The 21,960-nt window shown below is 34.4% G+C and overlaps 5 protein-coding genes across 11 annotated transcripts in view; 2 read left to right on the top strand and 3 right to left on the bottom strand.

The window, feature by feature from the left end:
- Positions 1-1,994, top strand: part of LOC107227024 (protein phosphatase 1 regulatory subunit 12A) — a 46,809-nt gene extending 44,815 nt beyond the window's left edge. For all 6 annotated transcript variants that reach the window (XM_015668072.2, XM_015668063.2, XM_015668056.2 and 3 more), the window contains one exon: positions 1,815-1,994. Coding sequence is in view for 1 of the 6 variants with exons in the window: in XM_015668048.2 (XP_015523534.1) it covers positions 1,815-1,901 (87 nt within the window). In the remaining 5 variants the exon portion in view is untranslated. The remainder of the gene's footprint in view (positions 1-1,814) is intronic.
- A 2,065-nt stretch (positions 1,995-4,059) lies between these two features.
- On the bottom strand, positions 4,060-9,425 carry LOC107227197 (glutamyl-tRNA(Gln) amidotransferase subunit B, mitochondrial). 2 transcript variants are annotated; one of them, XM_015668269.2, is made up of 10 exons: positions 8,808-9,425; positions 8,405-8,552; positions 8,202-8,315; positions 7,843-8,015; positions 6,993-7,141; positions 6,687-6,922; positions 5,952-6,140; positions 5,461-5,597; positions 5,264-5,387; positions 4,060-5,161 (listed from the first exon to the last, which is right to left on the bottom strand). In XM_015668269.2, the coding sequence occupies exons 1-10, from the start codon at positions 9,017-9,019 to the stop codon at positions 4,943-4,945; spliced, it is 1,701 nt and encodes a 566-aa protein (XP_015523755.2). In that variant the 5' UTR covers positions 9,020-9,425; the 3' UTR covers positions 4,060-4,942. The 2 variants fall into 2 exon arrangements, 1 of the variants encoding a protein (XP_015523755.2); XR_006902917.1 differs by having other exon boundaries at positions 5,020-5,161; positions 5,448-5,597.
- A 153-nt stretch (positions 9,426-9,578) lies between these two features.
- Positions 9,579-11,429, bottom strand: LOC107226946 (protein lin-7 homolog C). Its single transcript, XM_015667936.2, has 5 exons — positions 11,172-11,429; positions 10,837-10,878; positions 10,544-10,656; positions 10,086-10,331; positions 9,579-9,959 (listed from the first exon to the last, which is right to left on the bottom strand). The coding sequence occupies exons 1-5, from the start codon at positions 11,206-11,208 to the stop codon at positions 9,795-9,797; spliced, it is 603 nt and encodes a 200-aa protein (XP_015523422.1). The 5' UTR covers positions 11,209-11,429; the 3' UTR covers positions 9,579-9,794.
- Positions 11,430-11,664: 235 nt separating this feature from the next.
- LOC107227168 (ataxin-3) lies at positions 11,665-15,816 on the top strand. Its single transcript, XM_015668225.2, has 5 exons — positions 11,665-12,158; positions 12,238-12,402; positions 13,017-13,153; positions 13,382-13,536; positions 13,624-15,816. Exons 1-5 carry the CDS (start codon positions 12,135-12,137, stop codon positions 14,283-14,285), a joined length of 1,143 nt encoding a protein of 380 aa, XP_015523711.1. The 5' UTR covers positions 11,665-12,134; the 3' UTR covers positions 14,286-15,816.
- Positions 15,299-21,737, bottom strand: LOC107227093 (sulfhydryl oxidase 2). Its single transcript, XM_015668138.2, has 3 exons — positions 20,748-21,737; positions 19,994-20,246; positions 15,299-17,225 (listed from the first exon to the last, which is right to left on the bottom strand). Exons 1-3 carry the CDS (start codon positions 21,052-21,054, stop codon positions 15,812-15,814), a joined length of 1,974 nt encoding a protein of 657 aa, XP_015523624.1. The 5' UTR covers positions 21,055-21,737; the 3' UTR covers positions 15,299-15,811.
- Positions 21,738-21,960: the final 223 nt, after the last annotated feature.

The raw sequence follows: 21,960 nt of genomic DNA, 5'->3' as shown, positions 1-21,960 counted from the left end.
TATATATATTTTATAACTTACATACAAGTGAATTTCACGAAATAAATTCTTAGGTCACCGAAATCCACTCGTATTTGCATTTATGTATACACATGTGTTGGTGAAAAAATGCAACGAAATTCACCTATGGGTCACTATTTAAATATGGGTTTTACAACGATTATAATCTTTTGTAGAGGTATGCACAGTGCGACATGGTATTATATTAAAAATTCGTAATTTATATTATACTGGAAATTATAAGTGCGATATGAACAATCTATCAGTAGGAGGGTGAAGTGAACGTATCACAAACTCGGGTGCTTACTTCAGAAACGATATTTTGTTCACAATTAGCTATAAAATTCCCAGCTGCAAAAAAACATGATTGTGCAAACCGTATTGATTTGTGGGTGCTTAATTGCTAATAGAATAATAAGATAATCGAATACTGTTGATTTCATAATCAAAGAAACTAATATCCAGTACTATATTCTGGCCAGTTTATCTTTCGATAATTATTGTCACACGATGAGGATTTTATTATATACTTTACATACATTCTTTCAGTTTAAAATAATAACAATCTAATTTTGAATATGCCTTTTGAACTCATCGAATTCAACGTTATAAAATAATGTACTCAGCTCAAACATTTGAATTTCTCCTTACTGTTGTGAAAGTTTCACTAATTATTCAATGTTGTTTTGAAAGTGCTTCAGTGAAAAGAGGAAAGATAGACAGTTTAACATATACCAGATATCTATATAACGTTTTATCAAGAATATCACATTTAATAGCTGTAGAATTACAAAGAAACGTGAGAATTGCAACACTTTGAATTAAAGTTTACAAAAAATTCCTACGCCCAAGCTGCGTAAATCTCTGGAAACCAAATGATACTTTACTATCGCTAAGATTCATTAAATCACTATTCGCGTTAAGCTTCACATGTAATAATGTGGTGTCTTGAGAAATGAAAATTTTTATTTACAGAGTTTCGTATGTAATTAGCAGATGATTTAAATAGTCGATCTCAATCAGTATCATATCTACCACTATCAATCTTGTATTTGCCAGAATCACATTCCTATTGTATTATATGGAAAATATCGAAAAATTGATAGGCGCACAAATGAACTCATCGGAGATGCTACGTCAATTCTTTCATCATAAAAAAAAAAAAAAAAAACAGGATTGCAATAGTTACCAAGTTGTTGAAATTAATAATGCGAAAAATGCTGTAGCAAAAGTGCATGAATCTTAGTTATTTGTCGGAATGATTGATTCTATTTATATCTTACATATCATTTTTGATTTTCTCAGGGCCTAATTAGTAGGCAAAGGCTCTGAGTAATAGATTCTCAAAAATTTGCACATACAACATTATAAGATAATTGTCAGTTAACTAGTTAGTTACAATATTACATTATTATTTTCAAAAAAAATTACAAATCTACAGAGCAAGCATTATTGATTCACTGTATATTAACTACTAACCGTTGACTGAAAATATATAAAGATGTACTTACTGACTCGTTTGATAAGATTGTAATACAAATTGCGTCAATAATTGCACTTGTTGAAAACTCTCCATACAGGGAGCATGATGGTTGGTCGTACTCTTACCTATATCTTCAGCCAATGTATTAACTATAATTTTCCTGCAAGTTGATTATTTATCTCAAATACACTGCTAGTATATTCTGATATTTGTTAAATAATCATTTAATATTCGCAGTGTTCATGTTGTGTTTTTCAATTTCCTACATATATCGTGGCCGTGGTTTATATAAATAATAAAGCATATTAATGTTTTCTTCAACGATTTTCAGATGATGGAGTACATGAAATGTGAAAATCAGAGGCTAAAAGACGAAAACGGTGCCTTGATTAGGGTGATCAGTAAGCTGTCCAAGTGAATTCACACACAAAAAAAAAAACCCATAACTTTTTAATATCTAAGTAGCATTATTATACAATTAATAATTACTTCAAGTATACAGCATTATTATGATCTATTATATTGTAATATTAAATACGGATTGATGTTTGTGTTAGTAACTTAATTTATTCAAACAAAATCAGCTAAGTTCGTGGCTTCGGCGGACTTTGACAGAAAAAAAATAACGCAATTTTTTTTTGTTCCTCCGACTGTGAATATTTAAATTAACAGACCCCACGTTCTTTATAAGGTTCAAACTTTTAAGTAAATATCCTACAATAAAGTATATCGACGATGTATTTTTACCAATCTATCTAAACAAGTATTGTAGTTGAATGAAATCGTACAACTGAAATTCATATTTTTCGAATTATTCATATGCGGGATCTTGATTAATCCAATGTTTTTTCCTTGGGAACCATATTTTTTAATATTCCTAAACTTTTCGAACCAATCACTTTCACACATGCAATATGATGTTCAATGTTGTAATAGAGGTACGTGTATATTGCATAAACATTACTGATATATTCTTACAATCCGTATTAAACAAAATATACCGTGCAGGAACTTGTCCATTTTATCAATATTTTGATATTACGTAGTATCTACATCTACTGCCAGTGCACCTTTTTGCTCGTTATATACAAACTTCTGCTGTGTGTTAGGAACATACAATTTTATATAGAAAATGGCTAATCTCAGGCCAATAGTGTGAAGATTTGTTTCGCTAGATTAAGAAAAACTTGATTTTGTGGATGACTTTTTATTGGGTATTTCAAGTATTAAATGAGAATTAACTTCTGTACGAAACCTTTCATAATCGATACAGAATAAAGGAAATGATACTTGACTTGGTAGTTCATCAACTTGAGATTCTAATATTACAAATCATAATATTCATTATTTAAAATTACACCTTTCATCGATTTTCATGCAAACTAATGCTAAAAATATATACAGATACTTAGATTCATTTTGATATCATGAAATTTCACGGTAGCTCATCAATTATATCAATATGAACAAGAACCAGACAAGTAACAGAAAACCAATGAAAATTTCTATGCTACTTCTCACGCACGGACTTATAATAATTTATTAGTAGATCTAGAAGTTTTGAGTATGACGATTAACAATCTACGGTTGATATTGGGTCAGTAGTGTGAACCTGACAAAGAAAACTCTATGCGTAGGAGAGAGAACGACTTCAGGTTACTAAAAACGTGTGCGGCGGAACAAGTCAGGGATTGCAACATAAACACAAGAGCAAACTCTATTCTGCCAATGACGTGGCACCAGCTTTTTCCTGCTTGTAAATTGTCAGCCATCCGCTGAAATTTTCGCTCTATCTCACCCATACGGTTTTATATGTCAGGTTCGCATGAATTGGTCCAGTATATCTATCTCTAGTGACATTATTGTAAACAATTGTAAAAATTGAACGAGTGTAGTTGTTTCTAACAAGGTTTGTTATATAATAACGTATTGTAGTATAACCGATTAGGAATTACTAGTTAAAAGTCCAATTACGTCATTGTACTGTATTATAGTAATTAATATGTGCTTATTGTACTATATTGTTTTAAAGTATTCGGGCCGAGTTGTATGCTAGGTTCCTTGTAAATTCGAAGCAGCATAACTTGAGTCCATAACTGTATAGCCTTTATAAAAAAAAATAATAACAGAGTTTACTGTATGCAGATATATCATTTGTCAAGATTTCACAATTTTCAATGACTATTATATATAAATGCTTCGGATATGCGACGCTTGCGTAAATCAGTATACATGGTTTATTTAAAAAAAAAGTAAATCCTGTTTCCAACTAGCACAGTGATTAGTGTTTATTTAATGGTAATGCGAATATCTACATATTTATTTATTTGATTGCAGGTAATTGCACTTGATCTTAATACACAGATACTGGTAAATACTATTCTTGATTAAGTGAAAAAATCAAACGTCTTACCAGAGCAAAGCTTATGATTAAATCTTGACAGTAGTTGAACCAACTGAAATCAAATGCAATCCAATTCCCAATGATGATGACTAGTGACTCATATTTAAAAAGAAAAAAGTAACAGGCATGGCAATCGCAGGATTCGGAATGAAATCCTTTTTGTCATATTACGATTATTTGATTAACCTGCGATTTGTTGTGTATTGTTGTGCTTATTCAGAAGTACTTTCAGGACTGTTGTGATTTAATGAAAATGATTATCTGCTTACAATTTACCAAATCTTGTGTAATTTTAGCACACAGCTCCCAGACATGTTTTGTGGAAATATGGACAGACAATCCTGTCCCACCCATCTGTACATATTTTGTTTCGTTTTACTACTTCAACTATTAAAACTACACACGAACGTTTTGCGAGCAACAATATAACTACGCAGGGAGACTGAATTTTCTAGTCTCCAAAATTACCACAATGTACCACAAACATATATTTATTTCCTACATGATTTTGTACTTCTAATGAATAATGCAATTAAAATTTCAACATGTCTTTTATATTTCCGATGTTTCTAACGTGAACACTACTTAAATATATTGCAATAGAAATCAATATTGCTTCCATATTCGTCTTCTAATTCTCCAAATTATTCCTCACGGATACTGTTTCTTAGTCGAGGAATTTAATAGGATAAAATGTTCGATATATTCTTGCTTGTTCAATAGGGCATTAAAAAAGAACAGTTTAAAATTTTTGAACGGCTGCTCCTCTTAAAATTCAGTGTTTCCCAAAAGGACTATCCACAAATATAAGGCCTAAGGTCAAGAAACGAAGGTCGCTCTCTCAATTCACATGTCTCCCCGTGTATTTCTCATTTAGATAACATGTGAAAACTACATTCTCATATTCAGTCACTCTCTCTCGTTTTTTATTAAAATAAATCAATGAATAAATTCTTACGACTTTTCCTGCATAGCAGAGTAATTATTTTATTTGAAACGTTGTTTAAGAAGATGTAAAATTCAGTAACGACAAGAAAAATTCAACTAACAATGTCTCATTCATCTAACAGTTTTTTCAATATATTTACAACAGTGGCCATATCAGCACGATTTTTAGTTTCCTGGGCTACAGCACCCACCAGAGCTCTGAAAACTTTTGTCTTTCCAGCTTTATACTTTTTTACAACATCAGCTCGCTGCAGCAGTATATTTTTGCATATTTGAGTTAATTGATGTTCATCTGTGATCTGAGTCCAATTATTTTTCTCAACAATCTACAAACAAATAACATACATTAAAGAAAAGTAAAATTTTACATACATATCCACCCATGTATACAATCTGTCTATGTATGGCTACACTGAAACGAAATTTACTTGTTTAGGAGTCATCGACGATTCAGTTATGTACTCTTCCAGTACGTTTTCGGCAGTAGTTAAATTGATTGTTTTGTTTTGTAGCATGTCCACCAATTCACCAATATGTTGCGCATTCAAAATACTAGAAGATAAATTAGTTGATGAAAGAATTTATTATTATTTCATGTAGTAATAGTTTTACCGTGTTTCCATACCAAGTATCCAGTTCTAATGCTTTTCTGTTAACCACTGTTAGCAACTGGTTGATCAATATGTTTGATACAAGCTTGGGTTTTCGTTTACTGTCTTCTTTGACAACAGCTTCGAAGATATTCAGCAAATTGTTTTCATTCTGAAAAAGTTTCATATTTGCATCAATGTATTCACGGATAAATAATTCATAAGGTTTCCACCAAAAGGGGTTGAGAAGCTATTAGTTGACGACAACGATGACCACTAGCATTGCCTTTGTATCCTAGGGATTCTCTTTTACTTTATATCGCATAACAGCAATTGAAATGTAAATGAATTTGGTTCAGTGTGGCAATATCTTTAACCATTCACTGGCCGTGTGCTTTTTTGTACACATCGCTGTCCAATATATACGAATTCGATTATAATTAAACTAAAATTCAAGGAACAGAAATCGTTTACTTTTGAATATTTGGTGGAATAATTGGAATTTTCTTTAATAATACAAACTCACAGTAAGTATAATGGCGGCAGTTGAGTCGAGTCCAAAATTATTTTTAAGATTATATCGTGTTTCCTCTGGAAGCTCGGGAAGGCTTTCTTGCAGAAGTGGAACATCAACCAATCCATACTTATTTTTTATTTCTTTAGTGACGTGTACGTGCAATGGCGGAAGATTTGGTTCTGGCATAAAACGATAATCCTGTAATGTGACTTAAATTTTTTTTTACATGAATTTATAAAGAATCTTATTCTATCCTTCAGAACTGCACCACACAAATGTGATCTGATATAGTATGCCTATAAGTAAACTAGAAATTCAAATTAAACTTTCTAGTTGAAGGCACCGTAAAGATTTTAAGGTTTATGTACAGAAATTAATATGAATTCAAACTTGTATGAGGAAAGTACTCTGATTGAAAAATCACCAGAGAACATCAAAAATACAATAAAGGTAAAGTGCCACCAATACTGCGATTATTATACTACAAACCAGGAGCTGTGTTTACAATTCGTAATGTATAAAGGTCTTTGAAAGTAGCTTATTAACAATAGCGTCACATATGAATGGAATTCTGACAGTCTGTTTGCAACAGTAAACGAAGATTTTGTAAAAAGTTGAAAGACTTCTCAGTAAAAAACGGAATCGCCATGTCACTTAAATGTGACAAGATTGTCAACCGCTATAATAGAATTGCGCAACACACTCTTACAGAAATACCATATTTTCAAAGTATGCATTCTATACCTGCTTTTCTTCTTTATCTCGCATTGGAACTGTTTTGCGAATTTCCGTGTCCCATGACCTTGTTTCATTAATAATTGTACCACCATTCTCAATTTCTGTAATCTGTCTGTCAATTTCAAACTTTACAGCAGCTGCCACTGACCTAATACTTCCAATGTTCTTGACTTCTGTTCGCGTGCCCAATTTTTCCCCTGGTCGATTCACAGAGATATTGGCGTCAACTCGAAGGGCGCCCTCTGAATTCAGATCATTATGCGTAATGGCCATACTTCTTTGTTGTTAATCTTTTTTTTCATACCACTTTACCTTCCATTTTACAGGAGCACGTCCCCAATCTTTTCAGAATGAGTACGATCTCTTTGACTAGCGCAGCAGCCTCTTCGCCATCTGATAAGTCCGGCTCGAATACCAATTCCATCAGTGGTATCCCTGCTCGATTAAGATCGACCAAACTTCTGTTATTGTTGATCATAAAATAAAAATTCAATCCGTAAGTGTCTGTTAATATCTTTCAAGTTGATAATGGTCTGAGACAAAGTAAAGAATTTAAGTATTTGACCCAAAAGTGTAAGGCATAATCGAAATTAAAGCTAAACTTCAGAAGGTAACGATTTTGAGTTCTCAAGTTTTGTTTAAGCCAGGGCAAATATAACAAGGACATTCAAGACTTCACGTAGGTATAGATTTTTAGAATTTTTACAGAAATTTCACACACATGAAAATTAGAAATGTACTCTGCAGTGCTTTGTGTAAGACACAGATTGATCTGAAACAGCTTAAACTCGTGCGCTTCACGAAATGGAATCAATATATAATAATGGCTAGCACTTGGTTTCCAAACTCTTCGTACATGGTATAGTGAGAAAGCGAAAATTGCAGATAAATCGGTGAAGACATACATAATTAATACTTGACAATACTTTTGGCATAAGCAGGAAACAATTTTTCTCCAAATTTGTATAGATGAGTTAGGAGGTTTGTTTTACCTATATTAAAATGATGTACAATCCGAACGCATTACGAGAATATTTATATAAGTCAGTGATTGTTTTACTTCAGCAACAGGTCTACCAGCGAACAAAATATCCACAATAATTAAGAGTAATTTAATTGTAGCAACAGTTACAGCAAATAGGTATTGAATCTCTGACAGCACCTTTTTGCTATTAAATCGTGTAAGCTTTTGCCACTATCTTGTTCCAGTTGCAGCTGCTTGATTTTAGAAACTTTGCTGTAGGGTCGTGGATGAATACCCGGTGTATATACTTGGAAATTGAGTTCTCCATCTATAGCCAAGGCTTGACGTTGCTGAGTTATTTGATATCCTGCCTGTAAATATGTATCATTTAGCCTCAAGCAATTTAATACTACCTGTCTAGAAGATTAACTCGTCGTGACAATATGCCCAACCACAGCTCATACAGTAATTGCATCAAATTTAAAAATGAAGTTCGCCATATTCAAACAGTGGGTTTTATAAAGTTCAAAATTTGAATTACTTTCTAGTCAACTTACTGGCAAATCTGCATAGAAATAATGTTTTCTATCAAACAATGATACTTCGTTTACTTTGCAGGATAGCGCCAGAGCAGTTAGTATTCCTGCTTCGACGCATCTTTTATTCAGTACCTAAAAATCATAATATCAAATTCATAAAGCAATTCACCTGCAAAAAGCAGATGCAGTACGAAACTTTACTCATCAGTGATTATCCTTACAGGTAGTGTTCCCGGTGTAGCACAATCAAAGAATGAAACGTTACTGTTTATCGGGGAACCATACATGGTGCTTGAACCAGAAAATAACTTTGAATTCGATTGAATTTGGGCGTGAATTTCGAGTCCAACGACACTGCGCCATTTTTTCCTAAAACATTTATTGGCATCAAGGAGTATTTCGAAACGAGCTAATGGAAATTTTTCAAAACGTTCCTGATGTGTTCATTGACACCATAGAAAATTGATTTTTTTTCACATGGATACTACACTTTTATGGAGGTATTTGTTAATCCTTATGAAATCGATTTTGTACCACTTTAAAGTAAGTTTCAAAAATGACACGCATGTCCCCCAGTTAAGTAGAAAGAATTTAAATAATTTTATAAATCTTGCTTGTTGTTACTTTGTTTCAGCTCGAGACTTGGCTTCTGTACCAAAACAATGTTTCAACATCCGGAGATAAGGCTTGTTTTCGCGCCATCGTTTGATGCAAGGGTTAATTTTCCAACAGTTCGTGTAATTCATTGGATATTTCAAATAAATTTTCACTATTTTTACAGGCTCTCCGTCGCTCGCGTTGGCTGTGTCGTATGTATTGTACGTACATACACGCATACATAACCTCGCCCCACAATTAGGTGTGATACGGATTGTCACAGCTGACGACCACTAAATTCTATCTAGATGGACCTATACCTATATTGAACACGTGCGCTTCGTGCAGCGCTAATATACGTTGTTCGCAGCGACCCTAGACGCGTGCAATCGATTCCACTCGCAAAATTACATCGACGTATATCAGAGTTAAGATCTTTTCGCGTGTTTAGAAGCATAATATTTTTATATCCGAGAATTAATTCAATGGACCCTGTTCAGACTAATCGAACCCTAGGGAAGCCAAACAAGACATGTAGGACATCGTAGAATCAATGACTGAGGATAAACGGATGAATTTTTTCGTTGCTTGAATGTCACTTCTGAGATTTGGATACTATGGGAAATTATGAAAGCTTAGTAATGATGCGTGTAATATTGCTTAAGACAATTACAAAGTGCTTGGTTTTTCAAGACGAGTCCACTCTTGGAATTTCCTTCAAACTTATATGTTTAAAAAGAAATTAAAGTTTAGAGGATTTGCCCGTACACTTATGATTGGGTTTAATTATATTGTGGATCGGTTTTAAACGGTTCATTAATGAATACTGATAATGTTCTTACGAGAGATGGTCATACAGAAGTTATTTCTAGGTGATGAATTACAAGATAATTAAGCCAGATATTAATTTGTCGCTTAAAACTATAATAATTAATATAAGTAACATTACATTGTATCTATATCAGTTATTCATAAATTCTATATATATGTAGTGATAAAAATAATCATTGCAGTCTACTGCACACGTTGACGCCTACGTGCAGTTTGGTGCGCATGTTTATCAAACCGCAATTCCATTTCCTCCAAAAGACGAGGAGTATAGCGAACAACTAACTTCACCGAGTTTTGGGCTTGTTTCAGCGATTCCACAGCTGTCTCATGATTTTCGCCTTCAATACACTAGAGGAAATGAGAAAAATACAATATTTACACTATCCTGTATCATCGTATAAATTCTTGAATGGCAACGTTCGAGTATGATTAAATCTTAATATTTCATCAATGTAAAAATTTCACATTACGTACCACGCCATTAACAGACAGTAACTGGTCACCACGTTTCAAACCACCATGTCTGTCGGCCACACCTCCTGGAATAATTCGAGATATATATACAGGTGAATTTTGCTCTTTTCCTCCCATCACATTGAATCCAAGACCCTCCTCTGTTTTCGGTAATTCAACAACTCGCGGATGGGCATGTCCTTCACTTGCCGCAAAAGCAGCCACAGTCGCCTTGGCTGTGGCGGAAGCACGCACATCTTGAGAACCCTGTACCAAAAATTCCACATACTCTTATATTAGAGTGGTTTTAAACAGGATAGTTCTAATAAACTCAAAGTCTCAAAAACTCATGAATGGCGTATGCCAGGCACCAATTAAAGTATATGTTACGAATCGTTTGAATGTTCTCCAAAACTTTGGCGTCAGAGAAAGATTGATTATTTTATGAAAAAGGTATAATTGCTTATACTTAGTATTACCTGAATATCAACAGTCTCATACACGTGTTCATAGACTTCTCTTACTGCATTGAGAAAGTCGCTTTGTAGTACCTTCTGCAGAGCTGCTAACTTTGTAGCCGGTACTTCACCACCTAAAATAAGTCAGTATCAATCAAATATTCAAGATAAACTTAATTGCAATATAAATACATTACTCGATGATGTTATTTATGAAAACTTTATACAAACCATTTTAATTTGTAATAATCTAACAAATATTTGTTTTGGTAAGGATGTAGGTAATTTAAAAAAAATTTCAATCATCAACTTACTTTTCTGTAGTTTGTCGAGGAGTTCGATCGATCTTTTGACATCTATAAAAACACAAATAAACATAAGCGAGTACCAGAATGAAAAAATAGTGAATGTCCATTCTAGTAACTAATAATTAGATGATACTACAGACATACAGACAATTGAATGAATTGAAGTACCAAATTATACATTTCTTATTCTGCAATTACTTATTCAATGAATTTAGTTACATGATCAATCTAATTACTAATCACACCCAGAAGCGTATCTACGAATTGAAAACTATCCGGCGTTTGCACGACGAACTGACAGTACTCCAAACTGAGTAAACAAGAGCAATAAGTTAACTTACCCCTGGCTAATGTGAGAGGTTCCCCAATCGTTGCCATGGCTGTTAAGCGAGAGTACAAATATTTCTAATATGATAATTACTATCTTTGTTCTCCGCAATGATCACTCAGTATTTTTTTCTCAACTTTCACCAACAATGTTCTCGCTCCATCAATAATTCTGCTGGGAGTATTCCAAATTCCACAACAATAATTATCGAACACTGTCCCGAGTCTGACAATTATGACGCCTTTGACGAGAGCCGATAGGTGGAGCTCCGAGTCAAATCGCGTTATTGTTGGGCTTAGGATCATACAGTGTCGAAGAAATTATTAATTCTAAAAACTCTATAATTCTTAATGCTTTAATTAAATTTATTGACTCTTTAAAAATTAATTTCTAATATAATAATATATCTTATGTTAAAATAACCTATAAAATGTTCAAATAATTTACAGTATAAAATGTTCAAATAATTGTAATTTAATCATAATATGAAATAATACAAAACTGTAATATCAAGTGTAAAAATGGTTGTATGGGCTAGTACCCAAACAGAGAGGTGATTCCACATACAGCGCCATTCGTTGCAACTCATTGCGAGCGCGTTCCGAAATCAGCTATCAGCGCCAAAAACCACTCATCAAAAGCGAGTAAATTTGGGAGCCTATTGGCCCTTTTCCATCGGCTAAGACTGTGATTGGCTATTTGTCCTGACTTGACATAGGCATGGAGGAAGGACACTACAAGCTTGAACATTACCATCTTCTCTTTACATCCACCGCGCTTGAAAAGTGTACATTCCACACAAACGTATGTGCATACATGGATATTAATGTATGACGTTTGATTGCTTGACTTGAAATATATTATTTTACTTTTCCACCGCCTGATATCGCGTGTTATTATCTATTATCCGAGGTCTCATTTTTCGTTTTTTTCACTCGAATCTTATTTCGCTTTTTTGTAAAACCCTGACTTCACAATGGAGAGCATATTTCACGAGAAGGTAATGTAGTTATCCAACCACAGTACTATAATGCTCACTAAAATTTTCATGTCCATTTTGGTTCAAATTTATTTCTTAGCAAGAAGGATACCTTTGTGCGCAGCATTGTCTCAATGCTCTTCTGCAGGGTCCATACTTCAACGCTGTAGATCTTGCAAATTTGGCATGTCAGATGGACGAGGAGGAACGCCTCAGAATGGCTGAATCAGGCATCGACAGCGAGGAGTATCAGTTGTTTCTGGAGGTAACCGTTTGTCTTACTCTTATTATGGCATACACAATCTTTTTTTTCTCACTCTACCATCGCGTATGTATATTGCTTCGTGCGTATTCTGTGCGGATCATTAATCAATTGAAATTCCCCATGTTGATAGTATTTTCAATTAGTCAATTCAATGTACATTAGATACATCTCGGACTTATTAGCTGTTTTATCAATAGCATTACGACAACAAGCTACAGAGGATTCTCATAGTCCTATTGATTTTAAGGGATGGTAACCTTAGACTATAGAAAGTTAGTATTATCTTTTTACTGACGCGACAGAACTGTCAGTATTTATTGAGCTAGAAATAAAACTTACTCAAAGAAGCATTCTGTACTATGAAATGTAGCTGGAAATGGCTGTAAATGAAAATAGTATTACCTTGTTGTTGGCTATCCTTGCTTTGTGCATGTTGTCTGGAACCAGTTGAAAACACTATTGAATTCAATCTCACAATCCAGATGTTGTATTACAATTTATTGCTTCTATATGAAGCAGTGAAATTCCACTCCACTTTGCAAGGTCTATTGTAAAATTAAAAGCTGATGTTTTTTCATCATTTTAAGCTAATTCAATGGATACCTTTGTTATAGCAACCATCGGGAAACATGGATGACAGTGGATATTTTTCGGTGCAAGTCATAAGCAGTGCTCTTAAAGTGTGGGGTCTTGAATTAATTCCTTATAACAGCACTGAAGCAACAGCCCTAATGGCCCAGAACGATCCTTCGTAGGTTATTATTTATCATTTTTTGTTCCCATCGAAAGTACTGTGATTAACACTCATCTTGATCATCCTTATTTAAACTTAAGTGCCTCAGCACTGCTGCAGATCACGTCAAATCTTACTCTCACTGACCAAATGCAAACTGTATTAACGAAAATAATTCAATCATCGGGAACAAGCATTTATTAACTTGACAATATACCTACCAGGATTAATAATTGACTTTTTTAGAGACATGAATGCATATATTTGTAACTACAAGGGCCACTGGTTTACTATCAGAAAACTTGGAAAACAATGGTTCAACTTAAATTCAATGTTGAGCGGACCACAACTTATATCGAACACATATTTGGCTATGTACCTAGCACAGCTGATGCAGGAGGGTATGTTGATAATTTCATTTTATATTATTCGACAAATAATCATCATTTTCAATCTTCATTGATCATTTTACCATATATTCCTCACAGGTTACTCAATTTTCATTGTTATCGGTTCTTTACCTGAATGTGTGGCAGAGGATGTAATTACGAAAAATCCAATAACAGCAACACCGAGAGTAAAAGCGAGATCAAATGATTGTGTAGGAACTAGTGGTATGGGGTATCGTTTAGGTTCCAAAGAAGAGGAAGATGCTAAAATTTTGAAAACTGCTTTGGCCTTAGGAGAAGTTAAAGTTCCAAATTCATGCGTGCGTTTAGCTTCAACATCATCAATAGCAACGGCAGTCAGTAGAATGAGCCAAAAAAATCATTCAGATATTGCATCAGAAACTGGAAAACCAAGAGAAAGAATAATACCAATCAGAATTGAGGGACGCGATCAACCTACTGTAGAAGAGGAGGATGATGCTGACTTACAAAAAGCATTAAAGTTGAGCTTACAGGATGCTAATGTAGGTGTTGACGAATCTTCGAATCTTAGATTGGATCCAAGTAATGATAAGGCAGACAAATATTTACCCAATTCCAATGAGGATACGGATGAAGACGAGGATTTGAGAAGGGCCTTGCAATTGAGTCTAGAATGTATGACCACACCATCTACTCCTGATCCTGATGATTTACGCTGGCGTCGATTGGCCTTCTTAGGAATACACAACAGCGATTCTACTCAGAAGTTGAATACGTAACAATAATTCTGTGAATTGTTATTTTTTTTTGCTTTTTTTTTTTTTATTAAATCTGTTATCGATTGAAATTCAATATGTAAAGTATAATTATCTAATGAACCAAGTGGAGTGATCTTGTCACTTTTTATAACTAATGAACTAATAAAACTAATAAAGTTTACTACATTATAATTTAATTGCGTTTTTTCATTAATTTATTCTAGGTTTGTTAACAATTCTAACTCAAACACGTTTATTGTAATAATGAATAATTCTGAACAGACGTTGAAGACCGAGCCTTGTGCGGACAATAATGCCAGAAGATGATTCATGCAATTAGTTGGATTCTGTAATACATCTTCTGGCATTAATGCTGCGTGAAAAAAAAACTTTGTATCCAGCGTTATATGCAGCATTATGCTATTTGCGGAATTTTCGTGTCAGTGATGCATAGGCATTGATGATATTCATAATGAGTGACATTTCATGGTTGGTCTGTTGGTAAATACTGAGTATAGCGAGCTCTGAGATAGTACCTTTACATCCCAGTAATATTTATAAAAGCTTAGTGCACACTGCTCTCTCAATGCGTTGCATACACATAAGTGATATTAAATCATATGTCAGGTATTCACACTGTATAAACTTAATATGGACCATGAGCGATTAACCAATTATATGATGGATTTACAAGAGAAACCCCCTACCTAATTCTGACCATACCACAGAATGAAATCACGGAACAGAATGGTGGAAAGTAACTCGAATCCTCGTCTCGCTCATCTCTTTGACAATTACTTACGACGTTCACTCCGTTCCATCTGCAGAATTGATGTGAGATTTAAATAATTAAATATCAGAACTACACCTGTAATTACATCGATGATTTGTAACATTGAGCCGCACCACCATCGATTCAATAGATGTGTTGACTGACTGTTGAGCTAGTTATGCGAATCCCAGAAAGTAATACTATCGAACCTGTATTTCGTTTCGTTTTACTTTTCTCTAATTGGTACGGAACAAATCGAAAGTTCGTAATGACTAGTTTGTATTTCATTGCAGCGATATTTACATTCATGAGGTATGTAAGTATGGGAGGTTCTATTTACACTGTTAACGAGTTTAAATAGCTACAATTTATTTTAATTCCGTTTCGTAATTCCATTCAAATTTGCCACATGCAAGAATTCAACTATTGCATAGATTTATTCAACAAAGTATCTATTTAGATGCATTTTTTATGTACAAGACCTTTACAGTTTATCCATTCAATACAGGGCTAAAGTTATGTTCACTGATCTATTGAAATTACAACGGATTTTCGTTTCACCACTCTTATTATTAGGATACTATTTTTTTTTGGCAACTAATGTTTTTCATTCTGGATTTATTTTAGATTTGATTATACTCCCTATATTGTAGCGCTGCGCCAACAGTGAACAGACAAACTGAATATACATGATTTCTCCCAGATTTAATGGTAAACTTTATAATGTGATGCAATGTTTCTTTGATAAATCAAATCGCATAAGCGACAAACAAAGTTATACTTTGCCAAAAAGATCATGTATATATGTTTTCTTCCTGTAAGTCCTTTTCATCGCAAACTTTATACAAACAAGGACGAGTATCGTTGCAGACGTTACATACAGGACCACACAGATGCTTATGTCAAATATTGTAAAATCCCATCCCAATTTTCGTTGACCACTATACTTATCTGAAGCAAATCGTTCTTGTCTAATTTTGAGGTGAACGATACTGTTATTCTCGTTTAGTTTTCCACTTGAATTATAGTAACTTATTTCTGAAGAGCTGTACTTGCGATATAAGTAACGTAATATTTCTGCTTCGTTCCAACTCTCGTTATTGTATTTGCAAGTCGAACATTGCTCTTTGGACGGATATTGTACTTTTTTATGCATAGGATCTTCAGTTTTATCACCAGCCAGTCTTTTGTTCACAAGATTGTGCGATTTCCACAGCCACAAAATACTTTCGTTTAAAGTACGTACTTCAGACATTTTATTTTCACCAGCCATTTTGACGAAATGTTCGGAACAATCAGCACATCCAAAAAAGTTTTTGATATATCCAAGCATAGCTTGTAAAACTTCTTGTGGTTTATATTCTAGATTGTTTTTATTACGGATTGCAGAGTTTACGGTGAGCATATGGAACATTGTCCAAAGTCCACATGGGTACCCACGAAAACTACTAACACTCCCCTTGCATCCAATCCATCCCTGTGGCCCAGAGTATATGGGGGATATTTCTTCTTCGGTCGATTTAACAATTTGTCTGAATTCTTTCCCTGTCAGTCTTTCTCGCTGATCAACAAGTTCTCTTAATCTATCTAAAAATAAAATACCATTGCGTCCAAATGGAAAGTACTTTGCCAGTACATTCAGGTAAGCTTTCAGCGCCTGAATCTTGTCCCCCTCTATAACTTTAACCATTGGAATTTCGTGGTCAATCGAATATCTCAATGCTGTCTCTAAATCTAACTGAAAAAGGAGATCTCCGAGTGCTCTGACTTCCTCCTGTTCTTTTTCGTCTCTCCTTTCTTTCATTATGTCCAACACATTTGGTATTTCAACCTTCATCCACTCGCTGGGATGTTTATTAGTATTATCAGGTATATCTACCGTTATTCCTTTCAACACTAAAAATTCCTTAATAGCTTTTCTTATTCCTTCTCTTGTTGGGTACCTCACATTTATAAGTTGCTGCGAACTGTTACGGCCTAGTGCAATTAGAGTAGGAAATTTATTTACTGAAAGCATTATGCTAAGTGGCTCATTCTCAGAGGTCACACCACGAACTTGTATACTGCTGATGTTGTGTAAGTCTAAGGTCACCTCAGTGGCTAGGAATGAATCCACCGTTTCAAATATTAAAAAGTTATATTTTACACCGGCAGGTAAATCTTTCCACAAATTCTTCGTATCCCCACTTCTGTAACATGCAATCAGATGACACATAATTTTTCTGGCTTCATTAAACTTCTGCTTCTAAAATTGCAGATAATTAAAACTAGTAATTAGAACAAGCAGTACTCGAAATTGTCTTGAAATTTAAAAGGGGCTCATTATGAAAAATTACTACCGCCGTATACTGGAATAGTGGAATTCAACACCAATAGTGTTCCCGGTACGGCTGAAGTATATACTAGTGAAATAATACTTGAAAATAATGATATTTATATAAAATAGTACCTGAAGAATATTTTAATTCATTAATACATTGTGATTAATTATTACAAAGGATATATGAACTCCTTCATCTTGGTGCACTGTATTTGTAGTATCATTACTGCATTGTTTTTGGGAGAAGTATCAATCAATACTGATGCTTTCAATATATTATGCAGATTGTGCGCGATTGACTTTTATCATTTATTGTAATAGCTCTGTTAGAACAGTTGGTTGTAGTCAATTAAAGAAACTCCAAACCCATGCATTATACAAAAGCAAACAGTATTATTGAAATCCGACACAATTCGATACTTTCTAACCCATTCTCATGTTCCCATTCATGCCGTATAATCTGTCGTTACCTTTCTCATTCTATTTCTACTTTTTCTTTCTTTCCATATCACTGAGTGGAGAAGAATAATACCAAGAAGAAGAGATTGAAGTGAGGGTGGGAGGACAACATGTACTTTAGAACTAGAGTAGAATTTACACATATTACAGTTGATGTTAAGATAGATGCTGCGTGTAAAACAAAAATTGTATACAAAATTATATAACCTCAGAAGACAATGAGACCTATCGGCAAGGGTGGATGCAAATAATCAATTCAAAAGGTAAGTGTTCAGAATTGATTAATTGGCTCAACAAACAGGAAAATTGATTGGGTTGTAGAGATCAGTCTAAAAAGAACTTTCAACTATTCCTATGTATTTCACAACTAACTAAGGGTTCAGCTTATCCATTTACAAGTTACCCAAAGAATTACATTTTTCAAATAGTTAAGGAATAACTTGACTGGTTTTACGAAAAATCTAATCAATTCTAACTTAGGGAGAACAGTATGGATTGAGATGAAAATAATAAAAATCCGTTGTTTTGTTCTTGGGAAGTAGGACGAAAAATTGATAACACACATACATTCACACATACACCTAGAGATTGAGATCCAGTAAGATTCCAAATTTTTGAGTTGATCATAATAACTTCATATCTATTTTGAATATAAAGAAGATCTAGTTCGGCGCCAATCTCTGAAAATGGCGGTAAAAGATCAACGGAAAACAGAAGAGAAGGAGATCACAATATACCAGTAAATCAAGAAACTATTACCGAAATCAGAGAAAATCATGGACTGTATAGGGAGTCATTAAAAGGACTAAAAAGCAATTGATAATCTAAAGAAATTGAATCTCAAATATGATAACACAACAATATGTTTAGTACATAAAACCATTGCACATGAAAATGTGATCAGAAAAATAAAGTACAAAAGGAAAATAGTATCTGGATACAGTATAGATATCGTAGAACATTCACGAAATAAACAACTGTCCATAATAAGTTGAACAGAGAAGGTGAAGATTGTGAAAAAGGAAAAATTTATTGTGAAGCCATTTAACATACAGTTAAGTGAACACAAAACTGTGTAGATATTATGAGATTAGTAATTAGTGTGAGTAACATCAGTAGTAGACAAGACATCAAGGTTATAATTCAGTGTGATAAAAATTTTGTTTACTAACAAGGAATTCCTAAGAGTTAAAATCGTAGCAACAAAAGAATACTTGCAAACATATAGAAAAGTAGAAACGAATAGTGGATCTTTAAAAATCGGCTAAGAAACCTATTCGAAAAAGAAAAGTAGTAAATGGTGAAAAAAGCTAAATCAATCAATCGATCAATCTCTCTCTCCTACGCTCACCTGTCGATCACTCATCTTCAACCTCCTAACATAGCCGCTCATAGTTGATACTATTCAAGTCAAGAGTGTTGAATTATTACTGTGCTGAACTCCATTAATCCACTCATGAATGCCACAACTCCACACTATCAGAGACCAGTAATAATTTTTCATTGCCAGAAGTGGTGAACATGTGCACTTAAGAAATTTAAATGTCATTACTTCAAGCCCGCAATAGGTTTTCCAAATCGTGCATTAGGTTGACGAATGATAATTCAACTGTTAGATGTCACAAATTTTGAATTCAAGTCTTGAATAATATAATTCAATATAAGATTCAGGGAATTAAGGAAATTAACTATGGCCTTGAAACGGCTGAGGCAAACCTCGTTGTAGTATATATCAGCAATAACCATCAGAGAGGGCTCACTAAAGTAAACTAAATTTGCAAAAAATAGCCAGTCAAGAAAATTTCTTGGATGCCTATAATTGTAATCCTACAGAAGAAATGAAAAGCACGCTCCAATAATCATATATTTTGAAGGGGTTAGATGTAAGAGAATTTTTTTTCTTATATTTTGAGAGTCGGTGCTAGAGACAATTCTTAATAACCTTACGATCAAGCTCAATTAACTGAAACTTCAGTTTTGTGCAAAATCAGCATTGCAATATGCATATAAGTAATTGATTTGAAAAATTATTACTGAATAGTGATCTGTTTTCCAGTCATTTGTTGATGTGTAACCTCTTCATACTATACAGGGTGTGGTAAATTATATGATACAGACTTAAATATGATACTTTTAGCAGTTTGCCTTTAGCAATCCCTAACCATTGTACATACATACCGGTAAGGAGTTATATTCGGCCAAGAATAACCGCGACCTTCTTGCTGTTCCTTTTCAAGGCGGTCAATCAAGTTATGTCTTACGGCATCCATGTCTTTTCCTTTCTCAATTTCTATACCGAGTTGACCTGGTTTAGCGTCAACATGAAAATATTTGAGCATTGGATAATGCATTATTTCATATTCTCGACAAATCGGGTTGTTATCATCATTTGCGCAGTCAATTGCAGCTACCACAACAACATCTTTCCAGTCTGAAAGAAAAAAATCGAAGAGGGGATTTAGTGAAATGTTGTTGATGGCTGGAGAAAATTTTTTTTCGTATTCATGCAAAAAGCAGTCTTGCAGTACAATCAATTTATAATTTTATGGCGCTAACGCAGATTTCGAAGGAACTGATGTATCTGGAGCAAACAATTGAGTCGAGTACGCATCTACGGATCAAAGATGAATTCACACTAAATTCCAAGTTCCTAACTAATTTATCATAAAAACAGTCATCGAAAGAATGACGTTTCATTTTTATTCTTGTTTTAGGTCTGCTCTACAGAATTTCTGGATTAATGTTTGTAGTATCTAAATGGTGAACAAAGTATGTGCGAGAAATATTTTCTATCCAAAAAATTTAACAACAGATAAATTCTCGTCACTAAATGGACAAAAACAGTAACGCCTTGCAAGTTCAGGATCATCCAGGACACGCTAGTTCCTCCAGAGTAACCTTTAAGGTATATGCAGGACCTATCGATACTTACGTCCGATGTCTTGAGCAAGAGCCTTCCAAGTATCTGCAAATCGAAGACAAAATCCGCACCAGCTGTTGTAAAATTCCACGAACCAGCCTGTCTTGCTTTCATAAATACTGGGTTTAAAATTAGTTGCGTTTAAAATGTATATTCCATCGTTGCTGCTGTATAATCCTTGACCGGTTAATAAACTGTCGTAATTATCGTTTTTTCCGGCTACAGCCGCACTTGCATCTTGCACCAAAACTGTCACGTGTAGAACAAGCGTTTGGAACACTAGCGTGGCAATATAATACCGCATCACATTGAAATTCATGATGAACCGTTGTTCTTCTGATGAATGTAAATTTTATGAATGAACATTTCAAGAGGGGAGCCAACAAAAAAAAAATGTTTAAGAGTTTGAGCGGAATGCTAAGCACGCACTACGTAATGAGGAACTGTCAAAGCAGCAGACGACTCATTGAGAATTACGTGTTTCCGAAACCGAACTGCTAGTGCCAAACCAATATGCTATAGTATACTTGACGCCTATTGACGGCAGTTCTTTACAATCAGATGTCATCTGTCTACCAAAGTATTTTTTCAGCATGATTAGAAAATTACTCCACTGTTATCTCGTAGCCATATAGCAGGAAAGGAAGTCGACCACCGTCGTAAATTTATGCGTCAGTGTCGTGAACCAACATCACCACTATGTCAAATCCACTGGAAGTGTTGTATCACGGTGGGAGTCGGTGCAGGCACAGATGTAGGTAAACAGTTCGACACACTTATGCATAAACTACGTCTCCATCGCACCTTAAAATTCAGGATTTAGATTTTCAAGTTAGATTGTATTCGTGTATGTCTGTATCACTGGAACGTATGCCTGTGTAACACCGTTGCTGTTGGTCAACCTTTTTCGTAAGCTTAGATCGCTTAGATTTATCCGTATGATGTGCCTAGCATAGACAATGCTGGTGGTACTCTACTAGGCGTGGATTTTCACGGGTGTCAACTTGACGCGACGGAAAATTAACGCGGCAGCGCCAAGCCGTCGGCGGCAAAACGACGCTCATGAAAATGGGTACCGAAGCAATTGTAAAATGACGCTAGTCTCTACAACTACGTGACATACGTGAACTACGTCGTTCAGTCAGTGGTTCTCAGTTGCGTTTTTATGCTAAGAATTTGATAATCTGGAATTGTTGATTGCAAGTGTGTACAAACGGAAAAAATA

This window comes from Neodiprion lecontei, chromosome 2 (genome assembly GCF_021901455.1).
Source record: "Neodiprion lecontei isolate iyNeoLeco1 chromosome 2, iyNeoLeco1.1, whole genome shotgun sequence".
NCBI lineage: Eukaryota > Metazoa > Arthropoda > Insecta > Hymenoptera > Diprionidae > Neodiprion > Neodiprion lecontei.
Note: the sequence above shows the minus strand (reverse complement) of the source record. Positions and strands in the feature narration are given on the sequence as shown.